Source organism: Anser anser (assembly GCF_964211835.1).
Source record: "Anser anser genome assembly, chromosome: 15".
Taxonomy (NCBI): Eukaryota; Metazoa; Chordata; class Aves; order Anseriformes; family Anatidae; genus Anser; species Anser anser.
Window position 1 is genome coordinate 758,753 of NC_139736.1, and position 20,879 is coordinate 779,631.

The 20,879-nt window shown below is 52.0% G+C and overlaps 2 protein-coding genes across 2 annotated transcripts; both read right to left on the minus strand.

Moving 5' to 3' along the window:
• Positions 1-77: 77 nt before the first annotated feature.
• Positions 78-14,507, minus strand: GGA2 (golgi associated, gamma adaptin ear containing, ARF binding protein 2). The gene is made up of 17 exons (XM_083799630.1): positions 14,433-14,507; positions 14,038-14,122; positions 13,122-13,197; positions 12,532-12,630; positions 10,433-10,556; positions 9,433-9,536; positions 8,268-8,348; positions 7,194-7,331; positions 5,939-6,020; positions 4,939-5,058; positions 4,504-4,665; positions 4,198-4,253; positions 3,807-3,958; positions 2,836-3,005; positions 1,710-1,879; positions 1,161-1,271; positions 78-536 (listed from the first exon to the last, which is right to left on the minus strand). Exons 1-17 carry the CDS (start codon positions 14,464-14,466, stop codon positions 426-428), a joined length of 1,875 nt encoding a protein of 624 aa, XP_083655756.1. The 5' UTR covers positions 14,467-14,507; the 3' UTR covers positions 78-425.
• A 281-nt stretch (positions 14,508-14,788) lies between these two features.
• Positions 14,789-20,580, minus strand: EARS2 (glutamyl-tRNA synthetase 2, mitochondrial). The gene is made up of 9 exons (XM_083799632.1): positions 20,422-20,580; positions 20,154-20,309; positions 19,246-19,435; positions 18,525-18,997; positions 17,574-17,682; positions 17,243-17,396; positions 16,390-16,520; positions 15,564-15,699; positions 14,789-15,074 (listed from the first exon to the last, which is right to left on the minus strand). The coding sequence occupies exons 1-9, from the start codon at positions 20,501-20,503 to the stop codon at positions 14,991-14,993; spliced, it is 1,515 nt and encodes a 504-aa protein (XP_083655758.1). The 5' UTR covers positions 20,504-20,580; the 3' UTR covers positions 14,789-14,990.
• Positions 20,581-20,879: the final 299 nt, after the last annotated feature.

The window sequence follows — 20,879 nt, forward strand, 5'->3', positions numbered from 1 at the left end:
GCCCGCAGCCCCGCCCGTGCCCAGCCGCTCCCCTGACAAGGGCTGGGGGGTTCGGGATTCACGAGCCCCACACGGGCTGAGCGCTGGTCCGTGTATTTTTTAAACCAGAAAAAGCACGTAACGGGAAAGGGGGCCCGGAGAAGAGCAGGGAAGGCGGTACAGAGGAAGCCTGCGGGCGCTCAGGGTGCAGGGCCCTACACAAGGGGCAGCTGCAAAGCAGGGGCAGCGACACAAAGGCCGTGGCAGAAGCAGCCAGGTGCACTCCTGCCAGACACCTGCACAGAAACCAGAAGGAAGGGGACGACAGATCCTGAGGAAAGGAGCCGTTGCCCAGGCCCGGCGGGCACTCCTGGCACACGGTCCCCCAGCTCCCACCCTCGCCATCATCCCCAAGGCAACGTGGCAATGTCCGAGCCAGACGAAGTTCAGCTTTTGCCCCACAGCTCTGCTTCTGGGAAGCTGGTCACCTCTCCCACCTCGCTGAGGGGCTGCTCGCCTTGCGTGAATGTTAGCTTGTACCTTAGGCGGATGGGAACCTATGGGAGAAAGGAGCAGAGAGAGGGCAACGTCATGGCTGCAGGCTCCTGGGTCTCCTTCCCTCATCCCTCACAGCCTTGCTGCAGTGAAATCACCCTCTGAAAGGAGAGACTAACGCTTCAGACCTGCAGAAGCTCTGCATTGAACAAGACCTAGATCTTCACAACACACATAAGGAGCCCCTGGGAAGGAGACCTGTGCACGCCCTGCAAGGGCGTGCTTGGAAATCCAGGCCAACCTTCTTGGAGACAGAGGACTCCCTTACACCCATCTTCTGTCCCATAGTTATTCATCAATGCAACAAAACTGCCACCCATCATTCGTGCCTTGGGTGGCCTCACGTTCCATTAGTTGCAGACAGCTACACAATGTCCTCTCCAGGTGCCATCGCAGCAGGCAGACAAGCAAAACTGTGCAGGCCATTGCAGCAACTACCCGTTCGGTCCTTCAGATTACTGGTCTGAAAAGCTGTGGCAGTGGAAAAAATGTCTTCCCAGCACAACCCAGACTTGTCTCTTCCACCCATCTCCCAACTAATAACATTGTTCCTGCCTTTCACGCTAACACTCCACCCATTACGGTCACGTTCAGAGTGACCTGCCAAGAGAATCACTGCCACGTACTTTGTGTGGATTGGCAAGCAGCAGGACCTGGGACACCACTGCTGGGGGAAGAAGAGGGCTGAAGGCTGGAAGCTCAGATCCGGATGCTGGTTGCAACTTTATTTTCATAGCCTGAAAGACAAAACAAAATGAATGCCTTTTGGTCCACGCTGAAAAAGAGCTGGGAGTATTATCAAGCCACAGAGCTAGTTAAAGATGTCAGACAGATTTTGTCATTTAATGAAATGCACGCCTATCCACAGCCTGCCTCTAAAGGCAGATATTCTTAAACAGACAATTCTTTGCTGTGCATACGGACAGAATAGGTGCCTTACCAGGAGGCTAAAGCAGAGTGTCTGGAGCCCCATTTCTTTCTCTGAAGGCTAAGGATCCACACTGAAACAGGCACCTGGGCCACAGGCACCACCATACAACTGGTTTACAGTTCAGAGAAAACGAGCTGTGCAATTTCCAATATACAAGACAAATTCTAAGCACAAAATGCCAAACCTCCTTCTCAGGACATTTCTGAGTAGTCACACTCCCTTTTATTCATCACTGGCTCCTTACCTTTGGGACTGCAGCCTGGAACACTATGTCCTTAATTGGCTGAGCCGATGTGCTCAGCATGGAGAGAACCATCACCAGCACATCTGGTCGGCCAGGAGCTGGGTCTCTGGAGAAGTGGAGCATAGCCTTGAAACCGTTCCTGTCATACACCGTAAGGGGACAGATATCGCCTGCCGGAGACAAAAGCGAAATAAGAAACAAAGCATAGATTGCCCCTCCCTTCTGAGGGCAGAACAGTGAAGACAGGATAACGAACAGCAAAAGGAGACACTCGTACAAACTTGTACTTCCTCTAGCAAACTCTCAGGCCAAGCAGCGTACAGCGTTTGGCCATGATTTACATTTCACCTCCAGGACACAGAAAGGAATCTGAATGTCTGAATTAGGTACAGGACAACTAGTAGCTCCGTTGTTTACAGTCAGTTAGAGAGATCAGGTACAAATCCAAGAGGGAAGTTGGGAAAAGCAAAAATATAACTTCAACACATACAGAACTTAGCCCCTTATTGCTGGGGTAAATCCACACCTATCACCATCCAGCCTTTCCAAAACCAGACAAATCCCGAGCTTGAGAGTGAAGTCAGAAGACAACTGAGTCAGTATGTCTTTGCTCCTGTACTCTTCAAAAATAACAATGGCCAAGACTCTGCAGTCCTCCTCTAACAGGACATGCCCTATAATGAGACGCTGGGGTGCCACGTACCCTGGGTAACACTCGCTCCATGAAGTGCTTTCAGACAGTGTTAAATCAAAAAGTGCAGGTGGGAAGAACAGCTCTGCCTTAGGAAGTGGGATAACTCCCATGCACAGATATCTCGTAAGCCTCTGGAAAAGAACTGCTTGAAGTTTGATTAAAGATGCTAGGGCCAAAAAGTTTAGAAGCACAGTAAGATTAGCCACGACAGGAAACTCCTGACTACTGACGAGGGAGGACAAGGACATTTCCACGGAATAACTCCTAGAACTTGCTCAAATTCTCAGATACACTAAGTCCTTCACAGAACACTCTATTTTTCTCCAGCTGGCCCTCACAACATGAAGATACTTTGGCTTTCTTGTTCCCGTGCAAGAATCACAATAAGAGCTCTATTAAGCAGAGCCGGGGCACAGAAATTATTGCACTTACTCGGTGTAATTGAAATTAAAGGGACAAAAAGGTTTGCTAGAGAAACATCATTGGAAGCTGGATGCAAAGAGGCAGCAGGCTTCTGCTCGTAGCCTAGGCTGGAGAATGAAGGATCTGCCATTGAGCTATTTGGAAGATCTGGAAAGGGCAATTTCATTGGTGACAAATCCCTGGAAAGAAAAGCATGTAGAAAGCTTTTATTAACTGGGAAGACTACATGGTATATACCATTTTCTGCTGTGTCCATTTTTGCGTTCCCAATCCCTCATCCCTTTTATGTATAAATAAAGTACGAGCTTACTCTCTCCGAGTTCTAAAAAAGCTTGAAAATTGCCTCTATTTTGTATAGAAGAAGCTGCTGTTTCGGTGTTCATTAAGGCAGACTTTGGTTTCTGTTACTGTCATGAAACTTTGTTCCAGGGCTCTGGTGGCCTGTGCAGGCTCTCTGGGGCTCTAGTCAGTGAGATTAAAGTAAGTTCTAGCTCAAAGACAATACAGACGGCTAGGAATCTCCAGTAAAATTGCTTGGCCTATGTTCTGACAGACTGGATAAGCTCATCATAATGGTCACCTACTCTGAAGATCTGCGGAGATTAATTTGGTTCATAAACTGTTAGGTTTCTAATGAATGCCAGGAAACAATCTTCTCAGAGCCTGAAAAAAGCTGGGGAAAGTATTTTCTGAGTCACAGATTATTAAAGGAGACCTGTCTGTAAGGTTTTTGCTCCTTTAGCTCAAGAATACCTTGTTATTAAGCCATAGGATTTGTTCTACCACATTTCTGACGCTTTGAAAGTCATAGTGCGGAATTAGAATAAACAGGTGCACGACTGCTGCTTAAGAGCTGATGCATGGATGGATAGCTTGCCATCATTAACCAGATGTAGTTAAAAGGTTTTCCCAACCCTCATTGCTGTAAAACAATATTCCTCATCTCCAAAGTCAGACTGGACTGCACAGGGCTTGCTTACAAGGATAATGTCTTGGTCCTGGGAGGTGGAGAGAACTGATCAGCCAGGCCCTGAAATTCATTCTTCAATGAAGACCTGTCTTCCCAGCTCTCCTTCAGTTCCAGGGTTTCAACAGCACTTACAATTTCACTATATCCATTGTGTACACCAGTCTGAAAAAAAGGTACTTCTGGTTTATAATACTACTTAAGGTAGAAATATATGTGAGTAATCTTGTTGCAAACTGCAATTTATAGCTCATTACAGAGCAGGAAGATTCCAATTTCCATTCAGAACAGAGGGACTTAAAAAAAAAAAAAAAAAGGCTGCCAGAGAAAGCTAGGAGATCAAAAATGCTACCTGAGTTTTGTCCTTTGTATTTTACAGACTAAAGTACCTGAGGATCACTAACCTCTGCCACTCCAAAGTCAGGTGGTGGTTTCTGTAAAACAGGAGAGTTGCTGAGTCCTAAAAAAGATGCCAAAAGCACAGAACGATTACAGGAAGCAATTGTTTTCCATACGTTCTTCCTTTTTTGTCTAACAGCAGTTTAACTACAGTTTAACACCATTAAAGAAACTATATTCCTGAAAACTTTCCCTAGCTAAAAGGGTCTACATTCTGTTAGGACCAACACTAAAGTCAAAGTTCTTCTACATTTGTTAAGTACCATGAACTCTAGTAACAAGGACAACAGTACTGAACTGTGCATACAAACCTATTAACTCCTCCTCCAGCAGACAACTGGAGGTGGTGCTGCTGTGTCGGGAGGCAGTGGTTATGTCTGAAAATTGGTCCGTAGGAGACTGGCAGGTCGCCTCCAGTTCAGAGAAGTCAATCAACGTATAGCTCTTCATACGTCTTGGGGCTGGCCGACATGCTTTGGAAAAAGCAGAAAGAGTTAAAGAGAAGCCTCCTAAAGGAACAGTGTACGCCTGGCTACAAGCAAATACTAAAGGACTCAGGTGAAGAACTCCAGGAACATTTTCAGTCAACCAAATATAAAAGAAAATGATCACTACATAGCAGTTTTCCCGTGTTACAGGATTTTCTCCACATCTGTTCTCCGAGAAGCGCTTCCCCTTCCAAGCTCCATTCATACACGAAAAGCAGGAAGCAGAGCTGTCACGGAACACTGCAGGATCCGCTTTACCTGGTGCATCAGAGAAGCCGGTGACCGAACCTCCTCCATCATCATCTTCATGGTTAGCTACAACCTGCCTGCACCGTCCCAGCGCCTGTGTGAGCTTGTCGTTGGCCTGCAGTATCTCGGCTGGGAAACAAAGAGAAGCAGGGGAAGACTTGCACTCAACGCGATGAGCTATTGCCTTCAGATCCTTTTCTTCTGCACTGCTCTCCACCCAGCGTCCCCATTTTGCACGTTTTTCATTCTGTTTTCTGAAGCGCAGCATTTTGCACACACATTCACTGATTTCAGTCTTCTCTGTAATTTATCGAGACCACTGATCTCCAAAGTACTTTACAGTCCCTGCATCTCTTATGCACTTTGTCATCATCTGCAAGCGTTACGGGTGTACGTGAGTCTATTATACAACACTCTACAGCTGAAGAACCCTGGCACTCCTGGGTCTGAATAAAATGTTCAAGGCACAGATTAGCTCTTTGCTGTTTAAGTTGTCTGCATTTCCAGCGAGGCATCATTTCAGTCATGTTTTCAAGACAAATAGATAAGACTATGAAATGCAATACTCTGGGAAGGGCTAAATTTCACAGCTGTGGAATTCAAAGATTCTGCTCATATAACCCTCCTATTTCTATTATTTACAAAATTCAAAAAGCATTCTCCCCTTTGATATAGATATGGAAAACTACCATCTCTCTAGAGAAAAGCCCTCGAAAGCTTTCAATCCTCAGAACAGTAGAACTCCACAAATTCTGAAAACTACCTTTGATGGAAGAAACTGGATTCATCATTTAACTTTGGGCTCCAAGTGAAAAGTAACAGATTCCTTGGAGAGAAATAAGAGAATTCTTATGCCACTTCTCATGGACATGGTTTAAAAGTCCAAGTAAAAAAACTTGGCTCACAAGTACCTAAACATTTCTCCTCTGAGGAAAGGAATACATCACTTAGGAAAGCAAGTTAGATGAATTTAAATGCAATGAGTTCCAAAGACAGTGTTGGCTCTTACCTAGAGCATCATCGTCATCAACTGTCTCACTGGCAAGGCGAAAGAGCAGCGGCCTGAGCTTCTCACAGCGTTGAAACAGGTTCTACGAAAGGAAATGTTTCATGCCATTGCTTGGGAGACCCTGTGCACACTCAACACTTCTCTCCATCCAACCATCTGTAAGCAATGCTACCTCTAGAACAGCAAGATGCATATCCTGCCCAAGGTCCAGACAAAGGATATCAATGCTGCATGTTGCTGCACTCTTAAAATTCACAGCGACCTGGAAGTACAGCCACTGGAACAAGTGGTCTTACTAGCATCTCCTCCTCAGCCACATCTCATCTATGCACACAGGTGTAAGGTAAGGCAGTGTTAAAACTTCCAATTTAAAATAAAAAAGCATCCCTAGATGTAAGAGGAGTGAGAGGGAAGTATTATGACCATCAGCTGCAAATACCATCAGACAATGCAAAGACCTGTATGGCTCTCTTTTCAGTGTTTTAGGAAGTGGGAAGGCACAGTGAAAGCCATTTTTTTTTTCCAATCTGAAAGTAGTCTCTGCCACCTCCTTATAGCCACAGTCCTCCCAAAAGAAGCTAACTCCAAACACTGCTGTCACACAGGGCCACGGGAGAAGTTCTTACCTATAGAAGTTCAGTTGTCTGTAGTTTTTTTTTTGCCTTTTATTTTTTTTCTTTTTAATTTGAGAATATGGTAGGCATCTTAGTGGAGTTTCAGGTATTTGGAGACCATAAAGCTATTCTGACAGCCCTATTAGTAACAACAAATGTTTCCTTAATTCACTAATACTTAAGAAGGATTATGTGAATAATTTATAAAGCAGACTAGTGAACTCTAGGCAGAAAAAGGGGAATCACAGAAACCACAGAAGCTGAAGAAACCAAAAGTTATAAGCTGCCCTGATCAGACCTGTTCACACCCACCTAACCATGGCTGGACTAAAGGGAATTCCCATGTGTTACCCCACTATTAGAGGAAGAACCATTTCCCCATAACATACCACAAGAAGAGCAGATAAATCTGAACAGAAACTCAAAGTGGCACATCAAAAGCCAGTTCCATTCCAATTTCCATTACTCAGACAAGAGGGACATTGCTCATCAGGTACGCTGGAAGCTATTCCTGCTGTGGTAACGCGTTTTCCCTTGCAAAAACTGAGTGCAGCTCGCTGCCCTTTGAAACCTGTTGTCCTGAGCCCTCCCAGGCATAGCCAGCCAAAAGAACCTCTTATGCAGTAAAAAGAAACGTCTACCTGGAGTGTCTCATGGTCCGATTTGGATAATTCTTGTCTCTTGTAATTTTCCAGCAATTCATCCATTTGTTTAACATTCTCGGAAACCTCACTGATTGTATTCACTCTTTTGGACACCTTGGCTGACTTTTCTTGTTCCTTTGATGAAAAATAAAACAAAATTAGATGATGATTTAACTAATAAACACAGCGCACATGCTTTTGTCTGGGTCACTCCGGATAACTCTCGTTGCGGGACTGCTTCCTATTAACACATTACTGAAGGTACACGGCAGCACAAAGCCATGTGCGTAACAACTCCACGAAGAGCTCCAGCGCCGGTGCTGTGCCACTCCTACATGCCCAGAGACGAGGCAGAACACCTCCTGCCCTCCTCAGGACAGGCTGGCCAGGGTGCGCTGGTGTACAAGGGATTCATTTCAGCACAGGCACAAGACAGCCTTCAAAATTTGTTAGGAGTTGGTGGCTTCTGCCATACAGAAGAAAACACTCTCAAATTGACTGCAAAGATATTTTTAAGCCAGGCCGAATCTCCCCTTTGTGCAGAGAAGCGGCGTGCCCTTTCAGATGGAGAATGAAAACCAGACACACACACGCACGCACAATGCCTGTAGGAAAGAGACAGTTCTGTACAGATGTAGCCTTCTCCACCTGGGAGCTGAGTTTATTTTTGGAAACCTCCTATCACTAATGCAGAACTACTGCTAGGATGCCACTAAAGAGAGAGCATCCTGCCACACATGCTCCTGGGAATAAATATTCCCTCTTCCTAGCTATTGGCGTACATTAGGGAAACAAAATAAGACATCTTGCACTGTAACTTCAGAATAACAAATACTGAAAACTCATCTCTCCTCTGGAGTAGCGTAACCGGTTCACCTGAAGCTGAACTCTGGGCCAGGCTCCCATTACCACCTGTTGGTACTGCCTCTAACGCCAGTACGGCGGCAGACATTACGGAGGTCACATACAGAGGGCCCACTGTCAAAACCTGAATTGTCGAGTCCCTTCTCATCCTCTCCTGCCGCAAACAGCTTCTGACCAGAGGAACTGCCAGCCCTCGCGAATACCTACCTCTTTAATCATGCTCTTGATCAGACGGTTGGCAGCCTGCAAGTCTTCAGAGTGGCTGCTCTTCAAAAGCCTTGCTAACAGCTGTTGAGTGGAGACCATTGGACAGCAGTCAGTAACATGCTCTAGGCACTGTGCTACAGGTACACCTCACAACAGAGCAGATATTCATAGACACCCACTGTCATAATTGTCTCTATAGCCCTGGAAATACGTGGGGTTATGTCTTGTAATCTGGCAGAGGAACAGCAGTCAAAAGTGCACAAGCAAAGCTGGTAATTACAGGTCAGGCTGAGAAAAAACAGAGCTGGCTCTGACACGTTCTGTCTTTGCGGCAGGGCTCCTTAACCCCCCGCTTTTCTCCATGTCTAAGAGCGGAGTAACAACAGCCCTCCGGTTCCCCAGCACTTGCTCACACTGATTATTAGTTTGCAACACTTCAAACACCGACCCTTGTAACATGGAACAGATCTGAAGTTCCACACCGAAAGTAAAAGCTGAGCAGTAGGAAACTGAGGAAGTGCTTGAACCATGGGGACTTCTGAGAGTGCCCTGAATACAGGCTCACACTGCAGCGTTGGTCCATCTCTGCCAGCCCTCCGCCAACAAAGAAAATGCTTGTACTGGGCCGGGGCAGAAGCCCTCAACAGCCCCGTGGTTCAGGCACTCACTCAGGAAACAGGAGCTATAAGCTCAAGCCCCTGCAGCAAACACGGATTTATTTATGCAACAGAAAGCAGCTCAACATAGACAGATTAGAACAAACGCTTTCTGGAACAGCCCAAAGGCTGATTATTTGTTACCAGGAGCACGGGAAAAAGGGAGAAAATGACCCAAGCCCTGGGCACGGCAAAGGAGCGCTCTCATTCACAGGGCGCTTGGGAATAGGAACTCCCTGGCTCTGCAGGGCCTGGAGAAGCCTTCCCTCAGGAGAGGTGAATAGGAACTGAGTTATTTCTGTAAAAACGTTTCACTTTTACCACGCAACGTTTTCTGACAAAGTCTCAAAGAATTTTCACTCTCTACTTCTAGCCGAGGTACAGCAAGAGGTATCAGCAATACCCGGTGACATTCTGTGACACAGCAGGAGCCGCCAAAATAGGACCGAGCATGTTTTCTCAACACTGAAACTTAGAGGGGGAGCGGGCAGGAAAGCCTTAAGGTTTACCTTGGATTTCTCTTCATCTGTGTCAAAAATAGAATTCTGGGGTCTTGGAGAAGGAGGAGGTAAAATTTTGTCTTCTGGCAATTTGGGGTCTTCTTTTACAATCCCTGGAACAGGTAGCAATATTTGTTCAGCGATGCCTGAGCTGCTCAAACACCAATGCTCAATAGCACGCTGCATTTTGTGCCTAGCTCCTTCATCCATCCCCACGAGTTTGCAGAATGAGACAGAGAAGCAAGGAGTTGCCTTCGCACACAGCTCAGACAGAAAGACTTCCCTCTCTCCCTTGGATTAAACAAAACAAAGGGCAGACGACTTCCCGGGTGGGAAATACGACACGGGTGTATCGGCGGGCGCCCAGCCCCTGCCCTGCTGCCACAGCACCACCAGCTGAGGCACCCTGGCTGCCAGACGCCTCCACTCGCCGCAGGGAGGTGGTGGGCGCACGGAGCAGATGCTGCGCCACCCCTGGGCGGCCCTGCAGCCCCCAGCAGCCCCCCGCAGCCCCCAGCAGCCCCCTCCCTGTTCTACCCAGCCGGTGCCCAGCCTGCCCCTGAGCCCGTGGCCCCCCGGGCAGCACCTGCAGCAGCTGGCCCTTCGGCACACAGCGGTGCCCTGTAAGGAACGGATCCAAACCCCGACTTCAGAGCTCTCTGAACACCATCACTTCATAATCCCAGGAGAGTATTCCAGGGCAAAGAGCACTCTGAATTTGTCCCGTACCGCTTCCACACACAATAGGCGCGAGCGCTGCGTGAACAGAGGCCACAAGGCTAGACTGATCTTTGACTCAACAAAGCTGTTCTTTGGTAAATCTCTTTAAACAGTCACGTGCACCCGTGAGTACCCCAACAGCCTTGTAAGCGTGGCCCTTGTCCCTCTTCCCTCACACACAACATTTTACAAAAAAGCTGAGTCACAAAAGCAGAGGGGACAGATACATGTGATCTATAGCCACATGACTTCAAAAGTTAAAAAGGAAGCTGCAATAACAGAAGTAAACCTTGTTTCTTCAGCATCTGATAAGCATCCCGGATTTTAACTTCCTGAGGAAACCAGACTGTCCAACTGAATATTACTTCTGTGACTCTTGACTTGACTTTTTCTGAAGACCAGGTTCCATAGTACTTGGAATAAGAAAAGAAAAAAGTAAAATAAGAAAAAGAGATCAAAACCACAGAGTTTGAGCTAAACAGGACATGTGGGTCTAGCCCCAAGTTGTTTGGGTGCAAAGATCGAGTCGCAAATGGATTCCTGTAACACCTCCACAGTGCTGTCAACGGCATTCTGCAGTACATGGAATAGTGTGCATGGCTGTGGGTGTGAATAAAAGGAATATGTGTACAGTAATTACATAAATATTATATGACAACCAAAATGAAACCGTCTCAAAGCTTCTCTGAGCAGTTACTGAATCTGAAACCAAAAGTATTTTTTTTCTTTTTTGAATTTCAGCGAAAACAGTTCTGTGCTCAGCTTTAAATACTTTCCTTAACTGTTTGCAATACAAATAGACCTGGAGAAATGAAAACTGAACAAAACTGGAAAGGGAAGTTATCTTTTTTCAGCATTTGGATATTTTCTCTGATTTCTCTTATTATTGCCATGAGCACTCACTTTAAAGTACTACAAAAACCATCAGGAAGAATGATAAAAACCACACACAAACTTCCGAAACACAAGGTGTTTTAAACTCATATAACAACTCTTTTGTCAAAACAGCAAACTCCCTCTCCAAAGTAACATATTCTTTAAACTTCATTGTTTCACTGAAATACCTTTACCAAACCCGTGACTGAGAGAAGAGTGCTTGTTGTTCTGTTAAACGTTTCACTGAAATTGGTGAGGCATCCCTGCCGTCGAACTGATGTAATGGAACATGAAGCCCTTGCAAGTGGTAAATGTGTGCTGTAGCCACTAATAGAGGGAATCGATTACTGGGCTGCTGAGAAGGGTGTTTAAGAACGTCTCAGGCCTGCTATTTGATGCAAAGACCAACGTGTGAAGATCACGCAGTCTCTGATAAAACAGATCTCTACTTTTCATCATGAGAGCCACGGCCAGTGCACCGCAGTGCATTCCCTCTGAACTCTCCTCACTTGGCTTTTAAAACTGAAGTTCCCATTTCTGATCGTTGCTTCTCTTCTCAGGAGGCAGAGATTACACTCGGGAAGAGAAGTGCACCACAGCAGGGAGCAGCAATGAACATACTCCAAGCCAGAGAAGCAGAGCAGCTGGAAGGGACTTTGTTTGCACGTTAGCTACGGAGGATCCCTTCCAACCTCACCCTCAGCTCTGCCCCCAGCTGGCAGGCAGGCACAGACGGGGCTCGGAGCGCCCTGCCGAGCTTTCAGGACACTGCCAGCAGGACCCCAAAGGGGGCTGCACAAATGCACAACTACCACGCGATGGTGGAGCAGGCACGGCACAAGTGCTGCTGAAGCCCAGTCCCCCCCCTTGTCCTTTTTAGGCCGAACCTGCCTCATGAACAGGACCCAAACCCAGGGTAACCTTCGGCATGAAAAAGCAACAAGGACAGCAGGCTGAGCACAAGAGTTTGAGGACAGAACACAAGAAAACATGGGAGAGGCTCCTGGTATCTGTCCTCTGCCACTCCCCGACCAAAGCTCTCTAAGTCACTGAGATGCAAAAGGGCCACAGGCTGAGGCCCCAGGAACAATTCCAAGCTCACCCAAACCTTGTCACAGCAGAGCTAAGAGAAACCGCAAGGAAAAAGCTTTTCATGGAAAGAGTCCTTGGCTTATGCAGAAGAGAGAAAATACCCCTGTGCTCAGTGAGACTGTACTAACAGCTGTGACGTACAAGACACAAAGCGCCTCGTGCACACTCAGCTTCGCAGGGAGCGCAACAAAATGCTTTCTACATTTCCTTCGTACTCCGTGTCCTTTTCCTGCTAACCCTAAGAAGGGTTAAAATTATTGTATCTTTTACAGGAAAATTCACTTCTAATCCTTGTGCTTGAAAGCACAGAACAGAAACTCTGTTCTACTTCTCTGAGAGATTAATTTTAAGTTTTCATATCCATGGTGAAACAAATAACGTGTCCCATTTGCTATGTGCAGCGTAACCACAACCACCTACCTTTGGGGAAAGCACTTTAATCAGCTCATTCAGAAACCTGAATTTTGCTATTTCATTGTGAAATTTCTCACCGCAGTTATTCACACACGTCTCCAGCACCTGCAGAAAACAAAGCGGTACCAAACAGAAACTGAACACAAAAGCCTTGGGGAATTTTAAAAAAACTTGCTGTTAAGATACAATACCCATAAACTTCCTGGCGCTGCATGCACGCACACACACACACACAAAATACTATGGAAGTATCAAAAGTTTCTTTTCTTCATCCCGCCTTGCTAAGCAGCACACTTACATCTGCTCTGTTCTCCCCATCACTAACTTCTGGACCCACTGACCCCATGGCAAGACCACAGCCCAAACGAGCTGCAGACCTCTTAAGTACCTCAGCAGAACGCTATGGGAAGGAGCAACAGAAATTACTCCCTCCACTATGCCCTGGGTCCTACATCCATTGTGCAATGTAAAAAAGCACACGTAAAAGAGAGACATCCAAGAGAAAAAGAAGACCAGACAGCTGCACTGTCTCTACTCCACAAAGTGCATTTCCAACTAACTACTGCCTCTCCTTGCACGTGGGTGAAAGCACTTACTGTCAGAGCATGGAGAGCTTCCATCTCTTGGGGCGATTGTATTTTATGTGCCAGAAGCCTCGGTGCAAGCGATGGGCTGGGGAGCAACAGAAGCAAGTCAGCCAACGCACTGGCTCCCAAGAAAAGCAAATACTGCTAATTCTGCCCTGCAGAGAGTAGCAGTCACCAGACGCACGACGTGCCACGTCACTGACACCTCTCCCCGGCACAGGGCTGGCCTGGGGTCCCTACACGCACACGGGGCGCGATGGGCAGACGTCAGCAGCCCGTGGTGCCCCAACGCGCGGTACGACAGCCCCGCCGGAGGCTGTCCTCTCGGAAGCGAGCCCGTGGGACAGGCCGGGTGCTTTGCTGGGCGAGCACCTCAAGAACTGGTCCTTCGGTGCCAGGAGCTTCGACGCCCAGCCCAGCGCAGCGGCCGGCCGGCTGCTGGTGTGTGCACGCTCGCTGCCGGGGGAGCCGGCGGCCGGGCTGCGGGCTCTGGGCGTAGGGGCACCCGCTCTCAGGGAACGGGCGACCGCCGAGCTGTGACCGCTCATCTGCCCAGCTGGCTCCTGCTCCTCACAGACCGCAGGCTGGCAGCGGGCAGGCGGGGAGTCACGGGAGGGATCTCCCGGGTCCGCGGGGAGAGCCGGGGCGGGGGGTGGGGGGGCGCCCCCGCGAAGCCCCTTGGCAGGCACCGGCCGGGCTCGCCGGGGCGCGGAAGGCAGGAGCCGCTGCCTCCGGGAGCGCGGGGACGGGGAGCCCGCAGCGCCTCGCCGCAGCCCGCCCACCCGCCGCCGGCCGGGCCCCTTCGAGCGGCGGGGCCCAGGCGGGGCCCGGGCAGCGCCCGGCCGGCCCCGGGCTCCCCCGGCCGCGGTGCGCGCGTCCCGCCCCGCGCCGGGAGCCGAGGCGGGGCAGCCCCCTGCCGCCTTACCCGGCCGCGTCCGCCTCCACCTGCTCGCAGAACCGCCGGATGCTCTCCCACCTCTCCCCGGGGACGCTCGGGTCGGTGGCTTCATCTTGCGCGGGGAACACAGCGGGGCTCAGCGCGCGGGGCGCCACGGCCCCGCCCGGCCGGCCCCGGGGGGCAGCGGGGGAGGCAGGAGCGGGGCCCCGGCACGGCCAGGGCCGCCCGGCTGCCGCGACCCCCCCGCGGGCACCCGGCGGCCCCGGCCCCCGCCCCGCCGCCCCCCTGTCCCCCGTCCCCCGTCCCCCCCCGCCCCGCCCCCCCCCCACCTCCCCCGGTGCCCCCGCTCGGGGCGAGGCCGCCCCGTCCCCGCTCCCGGCCCCCCGCCCCCGCCCCGGTGCCGGTGCCGGTGCCGCGCTCACTGAGCCACCGCTGCAGCCGCCCCGCGCCGTCCATGGGCCCCCAGCGCCCCGCCCCGGCGCAGGGCGGGCAGGAAGCGGCGCGGCCGGGCACGGCCCCGCGGGGCGGCCCCGGGGGCAGCGCGGGGAGCCCCGGCCCAGCCCCAGCCCCCCGGCACGGCTCGGGAGGCCCCCCCCGCTCCGGCGGCGGGCCCGGCCCCTCCCGCACGCCCCCCCCCCGGCGCCAGGCTCCCCAGGGCACCGGGGCCAGCCCCGCTTCCCGTGCGCGCGGTCCCGGTGTGAGTGCCGGTGGCAGTTTTACCCCAGCCGGAAAACCGGGCCGCGTCCGCGAGAGGAAAGCACGAGGACAGACCTACGGCTGCGTCCAGCTGCTCCGCCACGAGCTGGCTTTCACTTGGCACGGGGACGCACAGACCCGCAAACTTCACGCACGGCCCAAAGCCCCCCCCCGCGACCACCGACGGTCGGGCCGTCAGCACGAGGTACGGGTCTCAGACAAGGACAGGCGGTGCCCGCGCCACCGGCACTCCAGGGTTAACCCCCGCAGTCACTGGTCTCGTATCAGCCGGTCAGCGCTTTGCGTATCCTTCCACACACTTCTCTGGGTCCCAGAGTCACCATCATCTCTGCCACGCTCGGTCCGTGCTGCAATGCACAAGAAGTCACGGTACGAATGGAAACTCACACTTAGTACAAGTGTCTGCGTCGTCGGGCAGGAAGCGACAACGTGACCAGCTATCAGATCGCTGGTACACCAAGGGCAGGGGTTTTCTGAGCAATCTCAAAGCAAGATTTATTTTTCTTTTCCTCCCAAAGTACTAAAACACTGACTGCCAAGACTGATCAAACTGAACCAAAAAGACAGCTGGTCCAGAAGTTTCTCTAACTTCACATTTGTGACCAGCACATTCATGCCTTAACAATTTCTGCCTTTCTGAAACTTTCAGAGCGGCCTTTCCTCCAGAACTGCACATCAGTACTTTCACTCGTAACAGCAACTGATGTCAATTCTTGCAGGATGTACAGCCAAAACACCAGTATCTTGGTATCAGAGAGAAGATAGCTGTTTAAAAAAAAATAAAAAAACCACAGCCACAAAAAGAGAAGGTCCCAGTCTCAGAGTTCTTTTTTTACCTGTTGTCCACTGAGAGCCAGGCGAAGGAGCTTCATCATGCTGCTGTACTTAGTCTCTCTGGTTTGCTTCTGAAGGTTTCTGAGGTCTTTGTTCAACTCCTCCATGCTTAAAACAGCTGTTTGTCTCGTCATAAGCCTTTAGGAAGGAAGATGCCCTTACAATCTGGGGACATACGGCACACAGGACTCCTACCCAGAAGCACCTAGTGACTTAGAGAACTGCCAGCTGCCTCAGACTGGTTTTGCAAAATCTTCTGGCAATGCTAGCAGTTCAGGGTTTACTCTCCTGCCCTCACAGAACTGCAAACCGCCAGCTAGAGACTAAGAAATGGAAGCCAGAAAATCCCCCCCAGGGATGAGCTTTTCAGAACTGACAGTGATTCTGACTGTGCAGGGACTGGGTTAATTCCAGAGACCCAGGAGTTTGGTTACGTGATCCGAATACACATTGACCAGAAGCGCCTTGCTCTTCTCCAGTCAGATGCTACAACAGACAGAAGCACGGGAGATCTGGGGCATGGGAAAACCCTGACAGAGCTTTCTTCCTTAGCACCGTGTGGGCACACAAACTCCACTCTGCTTGGTGCTTTACAAAATCTAGGCACAACAATTCTTGCTTAAGAGCATTAATGTAAGCGTTCCTGCTGGTGAGCAGCCTTTCGGTTAAGGACGCTCAGAACTCCTCCCCGGTCATTAGCGACTGCACATTCTGAAGTAAACCAGAACAAATGGAAACCAGGAGCGTGTCCAACAGGAGTACAGCAGCCAGGAGCAATGCTCTGGGGCAGGCAGGTGGGTGTGTACAGAGCTGGAAAGAGACACTTACCCTAAGACTAGTTTGCCTATGTCGTCTGCTTCTGCAGAAACAGTTTGGAGCTGCTCTCGGGACACTGAGGGCCTAACCCACAAGTAAGCATAGTCACACGACACCAGGTTCTTCAGGAGGCTTACGTGACCCTGGAGGAAGAAAGCAAAGCTGTCAAGACTGCGGGCTAAGGTGAGGGGGTGAGGAGGGGGGTAACTTCTGCTCTCTGGACTTCACAAGCAATTGAAGAGGGTCCAAACACACCGCTGCCTTGCGCTTTGCACCTGCTCGAAAGAAACGTGAACTGCTGACATTTCGGCTGCTTAGTTTTTGCGCAGCCGTAACTAGCTGGTGTGAACAAGGACACAAAAGCAGCCTGCGGGGCTGCTCTACGAGTCCTGCTCAGCCACATGCAGCTGACTCAGAGTTCGGCCCTGGGAAGTGGCTTGCCACACTCATCGCTGCCTCTCCTGAGACACGTAGGAAGTCACATGGCCGGCCCAGTCCCCGCTGCCACAGCCACCCTCGTGCTAACAGACGGGGACTTTGCTCGCCCTTTTAAGAACACTTTATTCTCTGCAAGGAATTCACCAGATGCTACAGCTGCATCCCAGGGGCAGACTGGGAAACTGCTGGCTTCACCCTCTTTCCTGACACTGGGAAGAGCTGCGGCATCTTCCATCCTCTCCACAGCCTACGCGATTTTTCCCTCGAACTGGCAGGGACAGCCACCTGCTGTTTGCGGGCTGCAGAGCTCAGGTCACAGCAACGCCCAGAACTCAGCTGAGTCTCCACACAGGAATCCCGCAAAACCACGGCGTCCCACGCTCCAACGCTTCCCGAAGCAGTAACACAACGCTACCACTTTTCATACTTTTCTCATCAGGAGGACTTGCTCCACGTACTCCTTTTCTAGAACCTCTTTATCCAGTTCTTGGTCCCCATAGACACGCTCCACCAGCGACTGCAGCTCCCGGATTAGCTTCTGCCGTAGCTCTTCATTCTCAATGTGGCGAGTGAGGTGCACCCTGTGGCAAGGGAAAGAACTGCAGTTAGACCACTTTGGGTTAGATCGAAGCTAATGATCTCAATCTCACAACACTTACCAACTAGAACTGTACACCTGCTAGAAAAGCAACATCAAACCCCAGACAGACGTCCTACAACAGACGATTCAGATTTAACGTTACCGCTGGTGCTTGTACCTGTTGAATTCCGGGAGTTTCTCAAGATCCAGTAAGGCGGAATGGGTTGTAATTCTGCCGATTTCAAACTGCGAGATCAGCTCTTCCAAAGTCCTCCCCATCTGCTTCTCTGCAACATATCCCAACGAGGTTATGATATGCATTCGCTCTCCAGCAGAGAACTAAAGTCACTGCTTTTCCTTCCAAACCACAGGCTCAGCGCCGGTGCAGCACACAGCCAAGGAGTGACAGAGGAGGGCTGCCCTCCACAGCGCTGATAGGAAGCAGCGACATACGAGGAGGGAACTTCTGGCAGGCGTGCACTGGAAGTTGCCCTCTTTGGACAAGCAGACTCTGTGAAGGAACTCGAAACTGGGGCATTCTGCTTGGCTCTGTTACACCCTTCAGTGAAACACCCCTTGCACCATTCAGCCCAGCAGCAATAACACCCGGCCAGGAGGCCTTGCTGCCCAGTAAAGGTTTCATTCCCAAGCAAAGTTCCTGAAACATGAGTTAATGTAATAGTCACACAGCAAGAGCAACAAAAGGAGTAACTAAGTCAACCTCTCACGGTCTTTCAGGTTAATCAAGAAGTGTGAAAGATGTATTACCTGACTGCAATCGTTAACCACAGAACAGAAGTTTTCCCAAGAGTTTGCAGAAGGTTTCTTCACCTTGAGAAGAAGGCTGTCCCCAGTAGGAAGTCACTAAGCCTTAGGCTCCACTTAAATGGCTGCCCAGGGACAGAAATATTCCCACCGTCCCAGGCCGCCACCAAGGCCTTCCCAGGAGCTCTGCAGAAGCCCCGGCAGCATTTCAGCCACAGAAGCCCCTCCAGACTGGTTGCTTGACTACTATTTCCTGATCCTTTCAAACACCGTCAAAGTTCTTGAATATGGGAATAAACCTAGCCCTTTGCCCAAAGTCAGCCTCACGGGGCATCCCAGTGAGTGCTAAGCCTGCTGCCCTTACCTGCAAATCCAGAGCCACAACTGGTGACGATGTCCAGCAGAGCCTCTGGCAAGTAGCCGTCCTGAGCAAAACGCTCCAGAAAGACGTCCCCCTGCCGTTTCGACAGCTTAGCACCGTCTTTGTTCAGAAGCAGTGGGAGGTGACCAAACTGGGGGGGATCCCAGCCAAAGGCTTTGTAGAGAAGGAGGTGCTTGGATGTTGAAGTAAGCCACTCAGTTCCTCGCAGAACGTGGCTGATGGCCATGTAGTGGTCATCCACCACGTTTGCCAGGTGGTAGGTGGGGAAGCCGTCCCCCTTGAGAATCACCGGATCGCCTTCCACCTCGGCCACTTCGTGCTTGCTCCAGCCGTAGACCAGGTCCTGGAAGGGCTCCACGCCCTTCTCCAGCCGGAAGCGGACCACCCAGTCAAGGCCCTGCGACAGCTTCTCAGCCACTTCTCTGGGCGTCAGGTGCCGGCAGCGGTTGTCGTACCTTCGAGAAAGGAGAACGCAGGTCTCAGGTTAACGCACACCGACCCCAAGCACGCTTACATTCGCTGGAATCTAAACGAATTCGTGAATTTCAGCTGCGGTCTGCCCACTACACGTCCAGTCAGCTTCTCATCTCTGGACGTCACTCCCCTCAGCTTCTGAGGGCACGGAGGTAACAATCACACCTTGCCCTAAGCGACTGGGAGCGCGCAGCACAGGGGCAGAGACCCGGGGGAGAGGGCTGCCTACCGCGGGGTTTGCTGGTTCCGCAGCGCCTCCTTCTTCAGCAGCTCCAGGCGCTGCGGGGTGCAGAAGCAGCGGTACGCCGCGCCTCGCTCCAAGAGCACCTCGCAGGCCTGCCTGTACAGGTCGAGTCTCTGCGACTGCCGGTAGGGTCCGAACGCACCGCCGCGGCGAGGGCTTTCGTCGGGGGCGATACCTGAAACATCCCCACGGCAGGACGTGAAAGGGCAGAGACATCAGGGCGTGGGGTGCTGCGTGGGGAGCCCAGGGCAGGAAGAAACACCTCAACCCAGTGAACAGCTGGGCGGCTCTGAGAGGTGACCTGGAGCAAAAATTAGTCAGGGGCAGACGTACAAAGGGTGCTTCCTATAGTAACGGACACCGGTGCTGCGAAAATACAGCTGAGATCTCGGCCAATTATTTCACCCACTCCAGAATTAGCATTGAACAGCGGGGTTCTTCAAAATTCACCTTTCTGTTTGTGCAGACACCTGTGGAACCCGGCTGCAAGTTTATCGTAATTGCTTGCTCTAGAATTCCCCTCGCTTTTAGCTCTCAGACTTGAGAAAAAAGAGCAGAGGACTCAGAACGCAAATCGACACCTCCGGACGCCTTTTGGCAAACGCTGCACGCACAATTCACCCGTTTATTTGTTTTATAGTTTGTCAAGGGGGGGGCTGCGAGCGCCGACTGCTGCCCTCGGCACGAGGCGTCCGGCACACGGCTGCTGCCAGAGCCGCACTGGGCACCGTGTCCCGGCCCCGACCTGTACTGGGCCGTGTCCCGGCCCCGTGCCGTGTCCCTGCCCCGGCCCCGTGCCGTGTCCCGGCCCCGTGCCGTGTCCCTGCCCCGGCCCCGTGCCGTGTCCCGGCCCCGTGCCGCGCCCCGCCCGCCCCGCCGCGCCGCGCCGCTACCTGCCCACTCGAGCATCTCCTCGATGCCGTCGGCGGCGCCGGGCAGGGCCCGCTGCCGGTCGGTGTCCTCCAGGCGCAGCACGAAGGCGCCCCGCCGCTGCCTGGCGAAGAGGAAGTTGTACAGCGCCGTGCGCAGCCCGCCCAGGTGCAGCCGACCTGCCGCGGGGACGGCGCGGGGCGGTCACGGCGGCGGCACGGCCAGGGGAGGCCCCGGGGCGCCCCCAGAACGGCCTCAGAACGGCCCCGCCCGCCCCGCCCCGGCCGGTACCTGTGGGGCTGGGCCCGAACCGCACCCGCGGCCCCGGCCCCGGCCCGGCCGCGCTGCCCAGCGCCCGCAGCGCCCTCGCCATGCCGCCCGCAGTGCCCGGCCAGCCACGGCGCCGCTTCCGCCCTCACGGACGGCTCGCCCCACGCGCCACTTCCGCCCTCGAATTCTAGCCAATCACGGCGTGCTTCCGCCCTCAGCGACGGCACTCCCTGACGCAACTTCCGCCCTCGAATTCTAGCCAATCACGGCGTGCTTCCGCCCTCAGCGACGGCACTCCCTGACGCTACTTCCGCCCTCTATTCCCAGCCAATCACGGGGCCTCTTCCGCCCTCAGGGACGGCACGCACTGCACGCCACTTCCGCCCGCACCTCCCGGCCAATTACGGCGCCACTTCCGCCCTCGGTTCCTAGCCAATCACGGAGCGCTTCCGCCCTCAGTGTCGACACCACCTTTCACG